At 33.4% G+C, this 16,083-nt stretch overlaps 1 protein-coding gene across 1 annotated transcript; it reads left to right on the forward strand.

Moving 5' to 3' along the window:
- The first annotated feature begins 1,795 nt into the window (after positions 1-1,795).
- On the forward strand, positions 1,796-7,179 carry HVA22A (HVA22 homolog A). Its single transcript, XM_039023359.2, has 5 exons — positions 1,796-2,374; positions 5,590-5,616; positions 5,729-5,851; positions 6,420-6,663; positions 6,819-7,179. The coding sequence occupies exons 1-5, from the start codon at positions 2,313-2,315 to the stop codon at positions 6,906-6,908; spliced, it is 546 nt and encodes a 181-aa protein (XP_038879287.1). The 5' UTR covers positions 1,796-2,312; the 3' UTR covers positions 6,909-7,179.
- The last annotated feature ends 8,904 nt before the right edge of the window (positions 7,180-16,083 follow it).

Consider the following 16,083-nt stretch of genomic DNA (forward strand, 5'->3'; position numbering starts at 1 on the left):
TACTCCGATTTCATCTTCTTGTTCCTGGATGCTCCATAGGAATCGGACAGCCTATGTTGTTTCATTCCTAAGCTCCTTCCATTTTCTCTTACATTGATGAGCCCTAGCCCTGTAAGCTCACACCTAATCAGTTGAATGAATTCTTTGTTTGATTCTTCGGGCTTCTTTCGATCCGCTTGATTGTATAGGCATACTGGAAACCGTTTGGCAAGTCATTCTTCTTCGATTTATAGAAAAGTTCTTGATGAAATCATTTCGTATGCCCATACCTATATGAAATGTAAGTGTGTATTAGTGGTGTAATTCAACGAATATTCATTAAATCAAATTAATTAAATTACCTGAAAGCATGGGGAAACCCGTAAAGACTATATGTATGTTGTTTTCCATTTGCATTGCCCTTATACGCCAGTCTCTTATCTTTCAATCATTGTTTAAATCGTTTGATTGTATTTCCAAAAATTTTCTTGCTTCAGTCCTCATTACAAAATGTATTTTAGTCATTTATGATTGCTAAATTTTCAAAATTCATTTATTTTTTTCCTTTCTACCCATCATAGCAAACTCAATAAAATAAATAATGCAGTTCTCACTGCATCAACATTGTTTTTAAACTCAAGTATTAAAAAAATATAGTCCAACTCATATGTTCATACCCTCATTGTCATTTAGATACTTAGTTCTGAGTTTAACAAAAGAATTTTCTCCTATCACAGTTCTAGTTTGATGTTTTACTTCTATAATAAGGGTTAAACTCTATTTGGCTCTTATTTCCCATAAGATTAAAACTAATAAAATCTCCTACGTTCCTCTGCATTTTGAAGAAAAATATAATGAATCAGTGATCCATTGAAGATGATGTTTGTGTCAAGGAGAGGATCAAAATATATTTGTCTAAACATGGTTAATTGTGTGGGAGTTAGTTTTTTCTTAATTTTAGGGATAGCCTTTCCTATATGGGAACCGATGAACTTGACGATGATGAACCGAAATATTGAAGAAAAACTGAAAAAAATGTGAGGAGCTTTAAAAGGAATTTGAAGGGTTGCAAGAAAATAGTCATGAAGAGAAAATAGTCATGAAGGGAGGGATTGGGGTCTTGAATCTTTTTCTAATGGTCTTTTCCTACCTATAAAGGGTAAAAAATATATTCTTTTTAGTAGAAATGGATCATTTTTTTCAAAGAAAAACTTCCAATATGTCATTTTCTCCAATTTTCCAAGAGAAGAAGAGAGAGGAGAGAGAGCACTGATAGAAGTGGAAGAAAGAAGAGGAAGAGAAGGGAGAGAAATGAGAAAGATTAAAAAGAAAAAAAATTTCAAGTCATCTTGCCATGTCATATTTTTAATTAATTTTATGTTTAAATTTAATAGATCCATTAGTTGAGAGGCTTTTTAAACCAATTTTTGAAAATTTGGACACTAAATTAGTTAATTTGAAACATTAGGACCACCAATGCAGATATCTTAAAAACTTAGGGATTAAAAGGATATCTTTCCCTAATATTTAAGATGTGATGTGTAAAGGGTATTATGACTTTGATATTTTTAAGTTTGTGAAGTAATCTTTTCTATATCCATTCAAGTAGCAGGCTAACACCAATATAGATTGGTAGTTAACATTTTGAAACTCCTTCATTAATTCATAATCTGTTACCAATCACATACTTTTTTTTTTCAAAGTTATTAGATTAAATACATAGGATGGAAAATTGAACCTCCAATCTTGAGGTTGGACTTGACAATGTCATTCTTTTTAGAGTATATTTACGTGCAACCTAGTTTTATACTCCTCTACTACAAACCTTACTTTTAAAAAAAAAATGGACACATGCAAATTTTTTATTGGTGCAAGGCTGCACTAAGTTTTCATTTTTAGTTTGATGCTGTTAAATCATATTAACAGATTATTGAATTGTAACTGGGTTTAACATTGCTTGATATTCTTCTTTAATTTATAGTTTCTTTATTCTATCATTCTTTTTTCTTTCCCTTTGCCCATCTTTTCTCTCTTTTTCTTTTTCACGCTAGAAAGTTCATAACACTAACAATGTGTACAAACAGGGAGATGGTGAGAGTTTTTACCAAACCTCCCATTTGGTTTATCCCCTAAGTTTCCTTTTTATCACTTCACTTCAGCACTTGTTTAACGATTAAGGCACAAAGTTCCAGTCTTTCCACTCTCTCTCTCTCTTTCTCTCTCTGGGCTACCGAACTGGCAGAACGCAAGAGCTCCCTTTAGGAGGAACCGATTATCCAGAAGCTTCAGATCAAACGGAGAACGGGGACTGATCCACAATCAATCGACACTAAATGGGATCTGGAGCGGGCAGTTTTTTCAAGGTCATCCTTAAAAACTTCGATGTTCTTGCCGGGTATGTTTCTCTCCTCTTGATTCTGATTATCCCAGAAGAGGGTTCGTTTTTTCTTTGAGGGTCGACCTTACCATGGAGGGCAAGAAAACTTCTTTAGACTAATTCTCTGTTAACCGCAATATCCTCTGCTCGTGATCGATCAAATTAGCTACCCGTTTAGTGGAAGGAATAATCCGAACCCCCAACTCCTTTGCCTATGCCACAATACAGAACAACCATAAGAGGACCGTGTTCTCAGAAGAAAGATTCCCAATAACCCTCAGTTGCAGCCTGGGCTCTGCCACCAATTTGTGTTTGCAAGGGCGCCAGGTTAGGAGGCATGGTCCTGAAATATACTGTAGCCACTATTAGAAAATTGATATCAACTCTGTTAACTCAGTCAATATCTGAAGTCTGTGCGAGCTGCACTAACTGAAGCGTTAAGTAAAATGTGCAGTTTCTTGTAATTATCTAAGCAATCTTGTACAATCTTGCCAGTGAGTATCAGTTGTGGGGGCACTGAAAACCGACTTAGCTTGTTTACTGCAGATCTGAGACTTTGTCGTTGTTAGGTATGGTAGACTGTAGCCCAACTAAATCTATCATGAAATAGTGAAGGATCTTTAAAAGGAACACTCTAGCCAGTCCCATTGGTTAAGGACTTGGTTTTGCTGTTGTATATTTCAGTTTTTGCTAGTGGATTTCGAGTATATTTGGTCTGAGAGAACACTCATCACTGCAGTGTGCCCCAAAACCAAGAATCTAGCTCTCTGATCCAATACTATGGAGAGTATTAGTCTGCTGAATTCTGAATTGGTACCTTGAACCGTAGCTTGTGAGAACCTAATAATTAAAGTGTTGTCAACATACAAGCAAAGAAAAATAGAATGATGAGTGGACTTAAGTCAATCAAATTAGGCCAGGCTCTACTCTTGAACCTTGACAATGACCTTGCAAGGCATTGTGTAGTTTACTCATCGCACATGTAATCTTCCTGTCATGGGACTATAAACCTGCTAGTTGTTTTGTTTCATATAAACAATTAAGTTTATCATTTAACACATGGAGTTTGTTGAAACTCTTTGGTAATCAAACAAGCCTTGGACCTATTAACCAATTGTCCCATTGGCATTCATTTTAACCTCAAACAAACAGCCAAAGAACATACAATGGACCATCTTAGTATGCATTAAGGCAATGTCTTCCTCCTTAATAGCTAATTTTCACTTGGAATCAGTGAGTTCAACCTTTACACGAGAAGGCTGGCTAGGTAAAGGACTGAGATACGAATTATGACATGAGAGGGTATTTTTATTCCGAAACGCCAACACTAGATCTAGTGGCCAACCAGGATAATGAATTGAATTAGGGAAAGAACCATATATTTATGTGATTTGAAGGATTATATCACACGTCAATGATAAAGGAGAGAAGGATGAGCATGTTTTATCTTTTGGAAATAAAAGGAGATACAGTAGTAGAGACAGGAACAACAGAAGCATGCAAACTTGCGAAGGAAACCCAGCAGCAGAATCAAAGGTTAAAAAAGTGTGCCTGCATATCTGAGGAACAACTGCAAGTTTGATGCAGAGGACTGAGCTCAGGTTGAAGACCTGGGCAGCCAGGGAAAGTCAAATTAAGAGCATAGAATTGAATCTCATCGTGTCACTGATTCTGCACTACAATAGTATCGTGTTCTTATATGGTCACTGCCTAAGAAGCAATGTGTAGTTGCTCACCGGTGGTTTGGCACTGGATAACTTTTCAGCTCTTTACGCATCCTAAGCATGTAATCTTTAGTACTTGGGGTTTTCTTTTTCTAGTTCTATGATTAGTCTTCAATTGGTGGACTCTACATGCACAATCATAACAAGAAGAGCATCTAACAAGTACCAGGCCTCCTGAGAGGCCAAACATTGACTCACTTACACGGTGCTATATGTTTGTAACCAAGGATCTCTATGTAAATCGGAGGATTTACCTTCTCCAGAAGACCAGAATCAGAACCCAAAGGCCTCTAGTCTTGGTTCTGTTCCAAGTAGAAACCCTTCAGATCACGTGATTTCCCTATTAAAGCACCCGAGGTCTTGGTAATTTGATCTGCCATGATTGAGTGTAACTACGACGACCTTCTAGTGAGTAGAGGGAGATGGAGGAACAATCATGTGTAACTTGCGTAATGTATGGAACTGACTAGATCAAGAAGCCATTGACATTAGTCTATGACTTTGATACCCTTAAATAAGATTGAGAGAAAACTAAATTTTTTTAATAATAATTGTACATGGCTATATATTAATGTGTTGAGATTTGAGGTTTTTCTTCTTTAAATTTCAATTTTTAAGTTTTTTAAATTTATTGTTATATTTAATTTTTAGTTCGATGCCTATGTTAGATCTAAGATTTAATTTGTTTATTATTTTTAAGCTTTTAATGTTTTGTGAGTTTCTCTTTTTAATATTGTTAGGTTCATATCCTCGTCCTATATAAGGGTGAGTTACCATGTATTGAGTGTATCACAATTTTGTGTACCACATTTTGAGTATCACAATTTTGTGTACCATATTTTGAGTATCACAATTTTGTGAACCACATTTTGTGTATCACAATTTTGTGCACCACATTTTGAGTATGACATTTGTTGTATCACATTTCTTATACAAAATGTATCACCAATTTTTTTCCTACTTCAATAAGAAGTTTGAATTTTCACGCTCATTTTTGTTTTTTCTTCTCTTTGTTTAACAAACATTGAGATATTGATTTGCTTCTACAACATTTATTTATTTTTCATCGATTTTATTTTCTCAACAGTGGTATCAAAACTACTTTGATTTTTTCAATAGTGGTATCAGAGCTACTATGATTTTTCAACCTAATAAGTAATGGCAAGCTTCTTTGACTAATGCAACCATATAACAATAAGCCTCAAAATTTACACACTTGCTCATGAACAAGGAAATAGGGGGGGATAGAAGAGTAAAAGAGCATGAAGGTTGTTTTAACTGAGCGGGTGAAGGATAGGATGGGAAAATGGTTAAGAGTACGAGAAGAAATGTAAAGGAGCAGAAAAAATTGATTATGTCAGTGCACACCAGGGAGAGAGAGGAGACTTTCCATAAGCCTACCTCAACTATTTTCTTTTTCACTCTATGAAAATTATTTCTGATTGCTATCACCATCATGTAAGTGCACACCAGCAAATTCTTAACTTCATTCCTGGGTTTCATTTGCAGGCCTCTTGTGAGTCTTGTTTATCCTCTGTAAGTGGTTCTGCTTCTTTGTTGAACTTTCTATCCTTTTCTTGAATGATGCCTTTGGACTGTTTTACAGTCACATCCCAAAATTGTAGCTACAATATTTTCTTTTCGGCAGATATGCATCGGTTAGAGCCATAGAAACAAAGTCTCCTGTGGATGATCAGCAATGGCTTACTTACTGGATTCTATATTCTATGCTCACCCTCTTTGAGCTTACATTTGCAAAAGTTCTCGAATGGTAAATTTGCTTCTTTAGTTTAGAAATAGCATTTTGTTCGTTTTATCATACTGTTCTGTGGTTTTCAATTTGTGAAAATAAAGGCTCTCTCAAGTTTACATGTGAGTTATTTTTTCTCGTTACACTGATGTTAGTTAATTTCCTAGAGATTAGGACTTGGAATTTCAAATCCCATATGATTATGATAATTTAATTCTTGAATAATTTTCGCATAACTGTTGTTGTTTTTTTGGTCTAATTTTGAAATGCTGGTATTATTATTTATTTTCATATATGGTGCATCTAAAATTTGAGGCTAGTTTGTTTTGTTATCTTGGCCTTGTTCTGGATGATTTTAGTATGTACATTTTAAAGATTATCTGGTTCTGCTTGCAATGGTTTTTTTCTTATCAGATGATTCATTTATCTCTCCTGTATTTCAAATACTTTTCATTTTTGAAGTTTTCTGATCCAGTCCTTTAATGAAAGTGTTCTACTGTTCTTTACACTTATAAGTTGATTATTTTATTAGAACTGGTTAAAAAGCCACTGATGAAGTTCCAATTTTCCCCATTAAATCTTTACATAGGATCCCTATCTGGCCATATGCAAAGTTGATTTTGTCATGCTGGTTGGTCATTCCATACTTCAGTGGTGCTGCATATGTGTACGAGCATTTTGTGAGGCCTCTATTCGTCAACAAACAGACAGTTAACATTTGGTATGTTCCAAAGATGAAAGACTTCTTTAGCAAGCCCGACGACATCCTAACCGCTGCAGAGAAGTACATTGCAGAAAATGGGACTCAAGACCTACAAAATATCATCAACAGGGTATACACACGACTTAGACTCGAGTGGTTGCTTTAAAATAATTCTGAAGTTGTGTTCGTATGAATGAATCAATGCAAGCGTACTCAAGAAACCCATCAATTAGTTTAACTGACCTTGCTGATACATATGAATGTTTTTTCATTTTGTTTCTGTAGGCTGACAAGGCTCGGACAAGTAATCCTTACATGAGCTATTCTGAGAACCACGACTATGACGACAACCGCAACCACAATTACTGGGACTAGTCTATATCAGGTGTTGGAGGACAAGAGAGGATAATGTTTTGGCTGTTGGTTGATGTTGTGAGATAGTGTTTATTTATATGTTTTGTATTGTTCATTTGAAACTCTAGGCACTCTGTAAGTGTTAGATATTACTTACTAAGTAGTTGGGCTAATATTATGATGGCTTCTTAATCTTTGATGTCTTGTTTGTTCTTCCCCTCACATTTGAATCTTGACTTAACTTGGTTGAAGAATAAAAGTCTTAAGCTAGTTTGTTGTGCTTTCTCAGGAAGTAATTGATTGCTACTTGATATCATTTCTACTATACTACTTTCTGGAAATTAGGTTTTTTCTACAATGGTCAATGATGGAATACTTCCATGGTTATCTCATTTACGAATTCTTTTTTCTTTTTTTCTTGATACAATATGATTATAATTGTATCAACTTTTGTAAGCCAAACATTAAGAAAAAAACGATTAGATACATTAATTAATCAAAGTTTCTCTATATTTTTCTTTAGTGTAATGCATACATATCACATAAAATCAGTATTTTTAACTTTTGGGTTGAAATGTTCCACTTGTTTTGCTAATAATCTAATCCTCGATATATTTTAAAAGTAGGAACAGCTATTATTCTAAACAAAATTTTAGAGAAAAAGGGTGACAAAAAGAGTTTTCAGAAACACATTTCCAGAGCTATAGAAGTGAGTTGTTAATTATGTTGGGTATAATAATCATTTGGTTTTTTTTTTTTTTTTTCTTTTTTCTTTTTAATTAAAAAAACTAAGATATATAAACACTATTTTTACTTCTAAATTTTTATACCCAAGTAATTTTTTTTAAAAAAAATAATTTTTATTTAGAATTTGACTAGGAATTCAAGTGTTCTTTTTAATAAAAATAAAAATCATAATTGAAAAAAAAAATAAGAGGAAACAAAATATAAATATATTGTAATTGTCGGTGCAGGAAACTTGCCCCCAATTGTCGTCGTTGCGAGCCTCTCTCATGTACTTGACTGCTAACTCACTTCTTCTGATTTGGTCTCGCTTTTCAAGTTGACATATGTGAAATTTCTTTGCACTGGTGTGGTACTGAACCTATCACATTTTCAACTAATTAGCACACAAAAGTAAGTTCAAGACTCTTCTTGGGAGATTACTTACTCATCCTCTTTGGAACTGTCAGACTATTTATGTCTTTCTTTGACATGCAAATGTGGTTACGTGTAACTGATGTCAAAGTGGTTGTAACACTCAAGATTGCAGATGCTACACCTAGCACAACTTGATTGTTTCTCGATTAATATATATTTACAAGTTCGGTTAATCGACTCCAAATTTGAGGCTTTGACTTTTCTCTTTTGGGACATACATTTTGCCATGCTATTTTCCAATTTTCCTTTAACTTAGGCCCGTTCGCGGGCTGTAGGCCTTATCTAGGATAATCCTCAACATAAACTAACAATGAAATCATTATAAAATGGGTTTTAGTTAGCAAGTATGACCATGCATTGGTGTTAATTACTTATAACTCTCTTCCATAGGTTAAGAATTAATTAATTAAAAGTAAAAAATTTGTATTTTCATGATCCAAGGGGAATCATGCAATGAATGTTTCCATCTTTTGTTTCATTCCAACTGTCTGTTATTCTATACAACTTTGGACAGACAGATTTAGGGAACTAATCAAACTTAGTTTAATTATAATTGTTCAACTTATTAATTTATGTTTGCAACTTGTTGATATTAGAATTGCAACTTTGCTCTATTAAAAGTTAAACAGTTCCAAATTAATACACTATTTGTCTTAACCATACATATAATTAATTTGTAGATTTCCATTTTGTATTGGAAAAATAATTAACCCAAATCTTCATTCACATAAACAAATGCCTAGTTGCAGAGCAATTATTCATCTACAACATACGTGAATCCCGTTTTAATCTCAATTTGATAAACCTACATTAATAAATTATTTATAACAAAAAGTTCAGAATAAACAATTTTATGTTTTAGTAAAAATTTCAACTGATTAAAAAATATATATGTTTAATTATGAACTAAGAGGAAGAAGCAACAAAAAAAAATTGGTCTTTTTAAAATAAAAAAGTGACAAAACCAGAGATGCCGTCTGTGTGGCTGTAATTTTTATTAGACTTTCAAATTGCTTTATCGATAAATACAATTATGCTGAAAAAATATCAATAGATCCAAACTTAATATAAATGAAACAAATAAGGGCTGTTTCTAATAAAGAAAAATGGACTATTTATTTATAAATATAGTAAAATATCATTGTCTATAAGTGATAGATTGTGATAGATAGAGATAAATATCTATCGATATATCATAGATGTCTATTATGATCCATCGCAATCTATCAACGATAGAAAGTAACATTTTGCTATATTTATAAATATTTTAAACTCTTTTTTATTCAAAACAATTACCCAAATAAATATCGTCTTACATTGAAATCCCCATCCCCTTCATTTAAATTGTAACGTCGTTAGAATAATGGGACCCAATATACTTTTATTATTATTCCATATTGGAACATATATTAAATTATCATAGTTTCAAAATACTATTTTCAATGGAATTTTTCGATGTTATTATTTGTTATTTGGAGGCTGTTTGGGACGCTAAATTGTGGAGTTCATGTCTGTATTTGAGGTACAAATTTATCTAGTATTCTCTCTCCTGATCCTAACTAGCACTCTCTCAAAGCTTTTATACTACTCACACCCTTTTCCCACTCTCAAATTAGAGAATACATAAAGAGAATTTAACTAGAGTTAGCACACCCAAGCTTAGAGTGTTTCTAACTAGGATGACTTGAAACTAGAAGTATAGGCTCCTTTTATAAGCTTAGAGCCCATCCCCATTCTTCAATTTAACTGATGTGGGACAGACTGCACTTCTAATATTTTGTCAAAATCCAACAAATTCACTGCAGTTCTGATATTTTGTCAAAATCCAACAAATTCACTGCACTTTTTAATATTTTGTTACAATCCAACAAAACACTTCTAATATTTTGTTAAAATCCAACAAAGCACTTCTAATATTTTGTCAAAATCCAACAAATTCCACCTTGGCAAGATACTTGAAGAATCCACAGCTTTTACAACATCCATTGTCTTCACCGACAATCATAATTCTCAAAAAAGAGAACTATAACCTACTCCACTATGAAAAGTATACCACTTGGAATACCACCTCCCAAGATTTTCCTTTTTCGTCACATGTCGACAAACCTTGCTGATATTTATGGTGCAACTTCCACCTACTTGGCTCACCTAGAAGTCTTTTAGCCATCGATATAACTTCTACCACACACCTTGCATAACCGCCAAGTCAATGCCCATGTGCAAACTTGTGGAACCGCTAACATCACATCCTCTATCATGGTAAAACGGACATACCACGAGGATGAATTCTGTCTTCTTCAAAGGAAGTCACCATCTCCTCTGATGAGAAAGATATCGTCGGCATCCGATCTAGAGCCCCTTGACGAATCTGCTCTAATTTTCATGTGCCCAGATTGTCCGTATGCCCAGTAGCCTGGGCAACCTATCTTCTGCTGGAAGACTCTCCTTTTTAAACCTATGCTGGAATCACTCCGAAACTGCACTGAAACACCATTATCACTTAATATGCACTTGTGTAATCCGTATTGCATCAACACATCCTTGATTTGCATTTGCCATAAGCCGAAGTTGCTTCCATCAAATTTCTCCCCTTCAAATTTTATTGAACTCATAAAACTTGACACACATTTGATTCACTCCTAGCAAATTAGCAAATAGTGAACAAGTCACACTATTCACAAACACTGCAACCCCTTTTAAGAATTCATTTCTGATGTGGAAGCTCAGACAAAGCTGTAACCATAGAGCATACTAAGACATTCAAGAAACTACGAACCTGATGCTCTGATACCACTTGATAAGGACAACAACCTTCAAACTATCTCTACAATGGCAATATGTCCACTTTGGGCATAAACCATCATGTTTTTTTTTTTTTTTTTTTTTTTAATTATTTTATTTCACCCCAAAAGGCCTCATACCAATGGAGATAGTCATTCTCACTTATAACAATCATCCCCTCAAATAAAGGGCTACCAAGTCTCCCCTTGTCTAACTCATATCTAGGCTAACGCTTTTTCACCCGAGCATACCACCTATCCAATAGAGTTCAATCACAGATCACACCATGACTACTTCTAAGGCTCCACTATACATCTTTATTCAGCACCGAAGATGATATCACTTGTTGGGAAAAACCTCCCACTTTTACCGCTGGAATAAGAAAAAAAATAACAGAGAAATTAAAAGAAAGCAATAAAACTAGAATCACAAGAATTTACGTGGAAAACTCCCAACTCGGAGAAAAACCATGGCTCATAAGAAAAAAATCCACTATGTGAAAATTTGTTACAATCACACAAAACAATTCTCTCTCCTGACCACAATTACAAGAGCACTCTCTCAAAGCTTTTATACTACTCACACCCTTTTCCCACTTTCAAACTAGAGAATATATAAAAGAATTTAACTAGAGTTAGCACACCCAAGCTTAAAGTGTCTCTAACTAAAACGACTTGAAACTAGAGGCATTAACTCCTTTTATAAGCTTGGAGCCCATCCTTCATTCTTCAATTTAATCGATGTGGAACAAACTGTACTTCAAATATTTTGCCAAAACCCAACAACTTCATATATCTGTGTTTGGGATGCAGAGTTGAGTTTATATGTCTTGGGTATCTGGTCCAGTTTTTTTAACTTTAAATAATCTGATTTTGTGATGACTATTTTTGTTTTAAAATTTTTTTTATTCAATAATTCTACCCATCTTTGTATTGAATAAAATATAAATTATAATTTTTTCTTTTAATTTTAAAAGTTTTAATTAATTAATTTATTTATTTCTAGATAATGAACAACAATTAACTCACTATATTTCTGGCAGGAATACAGTTAAATAAAATGGAAAATCAAAGAGAAACAAAAAATTTTGATTCTTAATTTTTCTCCATGAATTTCATCACCATCTTCTTCCTTTTCTTCTTCTTTCTAATGTTGCTTTGTATTTTTACTATGATCTTTTTTAATTAAATCTCCCCCATCATCTTAGTGGCCAATGGAATGTCATCATATTTCTTCAACAATTTCACTTTCAATTCTTCCAAATTTGAATGATTATTAGAGAACACATTTCCATTTTTCACTTTTTCTTACCAAAAATGTTTAAAAAAATATATTCATTTTATGATTTTTTTGTATGTGATACATATCAACTACATATATACTTTTCCAAATATTATTAACACTCATTTGATACGTAAATTCAATTAAATAAAATATATAATTTAAAAAATTTATATGTATAGATATTACACTTAATGTAAACAAAATACCATTATTTATATAAACAACAATCCTACAACATACTTTAACAGTCATCGATCTTATAATAGTTGAAAGTGGTTGTCGAAGTTGATTATCGAAGATGATTTTCATTGGAATTTGTAATTAGAGGTGGTTGTCGGATCCTGAAGTCGGTCTCATGAAAGTGGTATTGGAGTTGGTCGTTGAAGGTGGTTTTTAAAGCCCAAAGTTGGTCGTCGGAGTTGGTTGCGCGAAGGTGATCATCAAAGTTGATCATTGAAGATAATTTTTGTTAGAGTTTATAGTCGGAGGTGGTTGTCAGAGATCGAACTTGATCGCATGAAGGTGGTATGAGAATTGGTTGCTGGAGTTTTGTCATCAGAGGTGGTTGTTGAAGCATGAGTTGGTCAATCGTTCGAAGGTGGTCATCAAAGGTTATTTTCGTTGAAGTTTGTAGTTGGAGGTGGCCGGAGCCTACAAAGATGGTTTTCGGAGTTGGTCATCGGAGTTTGTTGTCGGAGCCCAAAATTGGCTGTTGGAGTTGGTCGCACAAAGGTGGTTGTCAGAGCTGAGTCATTAGATTTGTCATCCAAGGTAGTTGTCGGAACTCAAATCAGTCGTTGTAGTTAGTCGTCAAAGATGGTTGTTGGAGCCCAGAATTGGTTGCCATAGTTGTCATCAATGGTGGTTGTCGAAGCTTGAAGTTGGTTCTCAGAGTATGGCAACAATAGTTGTCGATAGTGGCCCTTGGTGGAGCCATTGAAAACATTGGAAGAAGGGAGAGTTGGAGTGAGTTGGGATGAGTTGGTAAAATATACCAACTCAAATCCACCAATACTTTGTTGGGTTTTATGTCCTAAAACTTGTGGTTTGTAAACAATAAACTCATATTGTAAAGTTGTTATTGAATATATGAATTGTTTATTTTGTTTTAGAAATAAATCCAATAAACTAAAAGATCCATGACTATTATATGAGTACTTGAACTTTATGTGGAGATATAAAAGTGGATCAGGTTTAATTAAATAGTCAAAATGATCTATAATATATGGATAAGGTTCGATGCCTTATTCTGGTAACACTATCGGATGCGACCCACTCTGTAGTTATTATAAAGAGTTGTAAAGTGCTATAGACGAAGTGATCCTAATTCGTACATGTGATGACATGAGAAGTGGGGGCGTCCTGTGCAATGAGTTTGCACAAGATCGGACCATGAAATAAGTCACTCTTACTTTATAACGTTGTTTACGGTTTAAGACTGACCATTTTAAATGACGACCTAGGTAACTTGACCTTAATCCCGAGCTAACTATGAACTCCTGTTTATTCGGGATTATCCTTAGATTTGCATAGGTGAGAGTTGGCTCAACAGCGCCAGCTCAATAAGCCTCCCACTTCAGGGGTAAGACCGAGTAGATAGCTGGGAAAATAAGATGCAAGATGGAATTCACTCCTACCCAGTTTCAGGGATAGTAGAGAGGTCGTTCCCTTAAGTGTTGACTCCGATCTTGAACAAGGGGCTCCACCCTCTCATTAGCCAGAGAGGGACTCGGTTTGATGATCGAATCATAAACTAATTGTTCATTAGAGGATCCGTGGGACTTAAGGAACAAAAGGTAATCTTAGGGGTAAAACAACCTTTTGACCCAGCCGTTACTACGAACAAACTGTGAAAGATTAACTTACTAATCATGGTTATATCGAGTGGACATAATATATCTACAGTGAGGGAAGCAACTACGGGCTTTAGTGGAGGGACCTAGTAGTTAACGAATGAGGGTTAATTCGGTGTAAAGAGTTTAGCCAATTAATCTCGGATCATTAGAGCCCATGATCTGTAGGTTCACTAGGTCTCCATACTAGCTCACAAACGGATTAGGCTTAGAGTAGCGTGATAAGTTGATTTGAAACGTTCAAATTAAAATTAAGGGAATTAGTAATTATATGTGATATAATTACATGTTTAATGTTGGAATTATATGGAATTGGAGAATCGTTTAATATTTAAATATGATTTAAATATTAGATTCATGAATAAAGATTCATGATAATGGAATTAGTTACAAGTTAATTTAATATTTGATATTAAATTAATAAAATTATTTAATTATTTTATTAATTTTATTAAAAAAATTCATTATTGAATTAATTTTGTAAAATTAAAAAAAATTCAATTTATAAATTAAATTGTTTTTTTTTTTATTTTGAAAATCAGATTTAAAAAGAAAATTCAAAGTAAATTTGAAAATGAGAAAACACTTTCAAGTTTCAGCAACTCACACATAATTTCATTTTTCTTCAGCTCAATTATTCAAGCATGAGTTGTGATTCATGCAAGGTTATTAGTTGCAAGAAAGACATGCAATATAAAGCTGAAATTTTGAGTGGAAAGGGGACATAGCAATCGCTGCTGAAGCTGAGAATGTGTGTTTGAAGAAGTATTCTTCGTACTGTGAAAAACCATTAACCTCCTCTTCAATTTCCTTCGATTCAAGCTTATTTTGAGTCTCACAACTCAAACTAAGGCACCAAGAGAAGAGTAGGGAAGACCTTGTGGCGGTTCACATTCAAAGAAGAAGGAGATTGCAGTTGAAGATCTTGAATAAAAGATACTTCAAATGTTAGTATTGAAAGTCTGGTTTTAGTTTAATGAGCATGCTTAGTTTGAAGCTAAAATTAATGAATTAGAATGCTTAATGATCCTATTTTTGCTTCCGTTGCGTGCTTCCTAAATCCAACACATTTAAAGTAGGTGGGTCAAACACTTGGTATATTATATCAACTCAACTTTACTCATGTTGGTGAGTCAAACACTCCTTTAATATTTGAGATAAAATATAGTATTATACCCTTTTATTTTGTACTAAAAAAAGACTTCAAATTTAATTTAGTCTATTAATGTTCTTCAAAATTATTTCAATCCTCCATTTTTATTAATGAAATATCTCTAATTTTTCTTAACATTATAATGTTATTCATGTATTCAAATGTTACTAGATTGTGCAACTAGTTTGATAAGTATTTTGTTGCCACTAACACAGAATAATTTTTCTTTTATCATTAAGGAGATGTTTGGCTCACGATAAAAGCAGAGAATTGAGTTTGAGTTGAGTTGGTAATTATTATCTGGAGAGTTAAATTGTCTGTATTTGTTGTGCAGAGTTGAGTTGAGTTAGTAATTATTGTCTGTGTTTAGTGTGCAGAATTGAGTTGAGTTAAGTTAAGTTTGAAAGTCTGTATTTGGGTGTAGAGTTGAGTTGACTTGAGTTGAAGTATCCGATTCAGTTTTTGTAAATGAGATTGGTTTTTTTTACCTTTTTTTTTGCTGTACTATTGTTGATTAATTTTCAACTATACACCTATTTTCTCAACCCTTTTATGACATGAACTGGAAAAATTCTATTTTTTTTTTCAGTTTATAAAACATAACAGAATCTTTTCAACATATTCTTTTAAAAAATTGTAAAAACTCTAATTCTATTCAATCAATAAAACATACCACCAAAATACATATCATATTGCAACTCAATTACTTATGAGTTGATATATTTTATGTATGTATATTGAATCTTGCTAACTTAACATTATTATAAAAAAAATTACGATGTTGTACACATAAAAGTTGAATAACTGGATAATTTAACAATTTATGTTTATATAATATGGATCGTATATGTCGAACTGAAATTGTACATATAATAATTACCTTTCATTTCATAATGATGATGAGAATGTGATGGTGTAGTAAGTTACATTCTTCTGAACATCGCAAAAATTATATCAAACGACT

This window comes from Benincasa hispida, chromosome 2, assembly GCF_027475165.1.
Source record: "Benincasa hispida cultivar pf3 chromosome 2, pf3_genome.v1.1, whole genome shotgun sequence".
Lineage (NCBI taxonomy): Eukaryota > Viridiplantae > Streptophyta > Magnoliopsida > Cucurbitales > Cucurbitaceae > Benincasa > Benincasa hispida.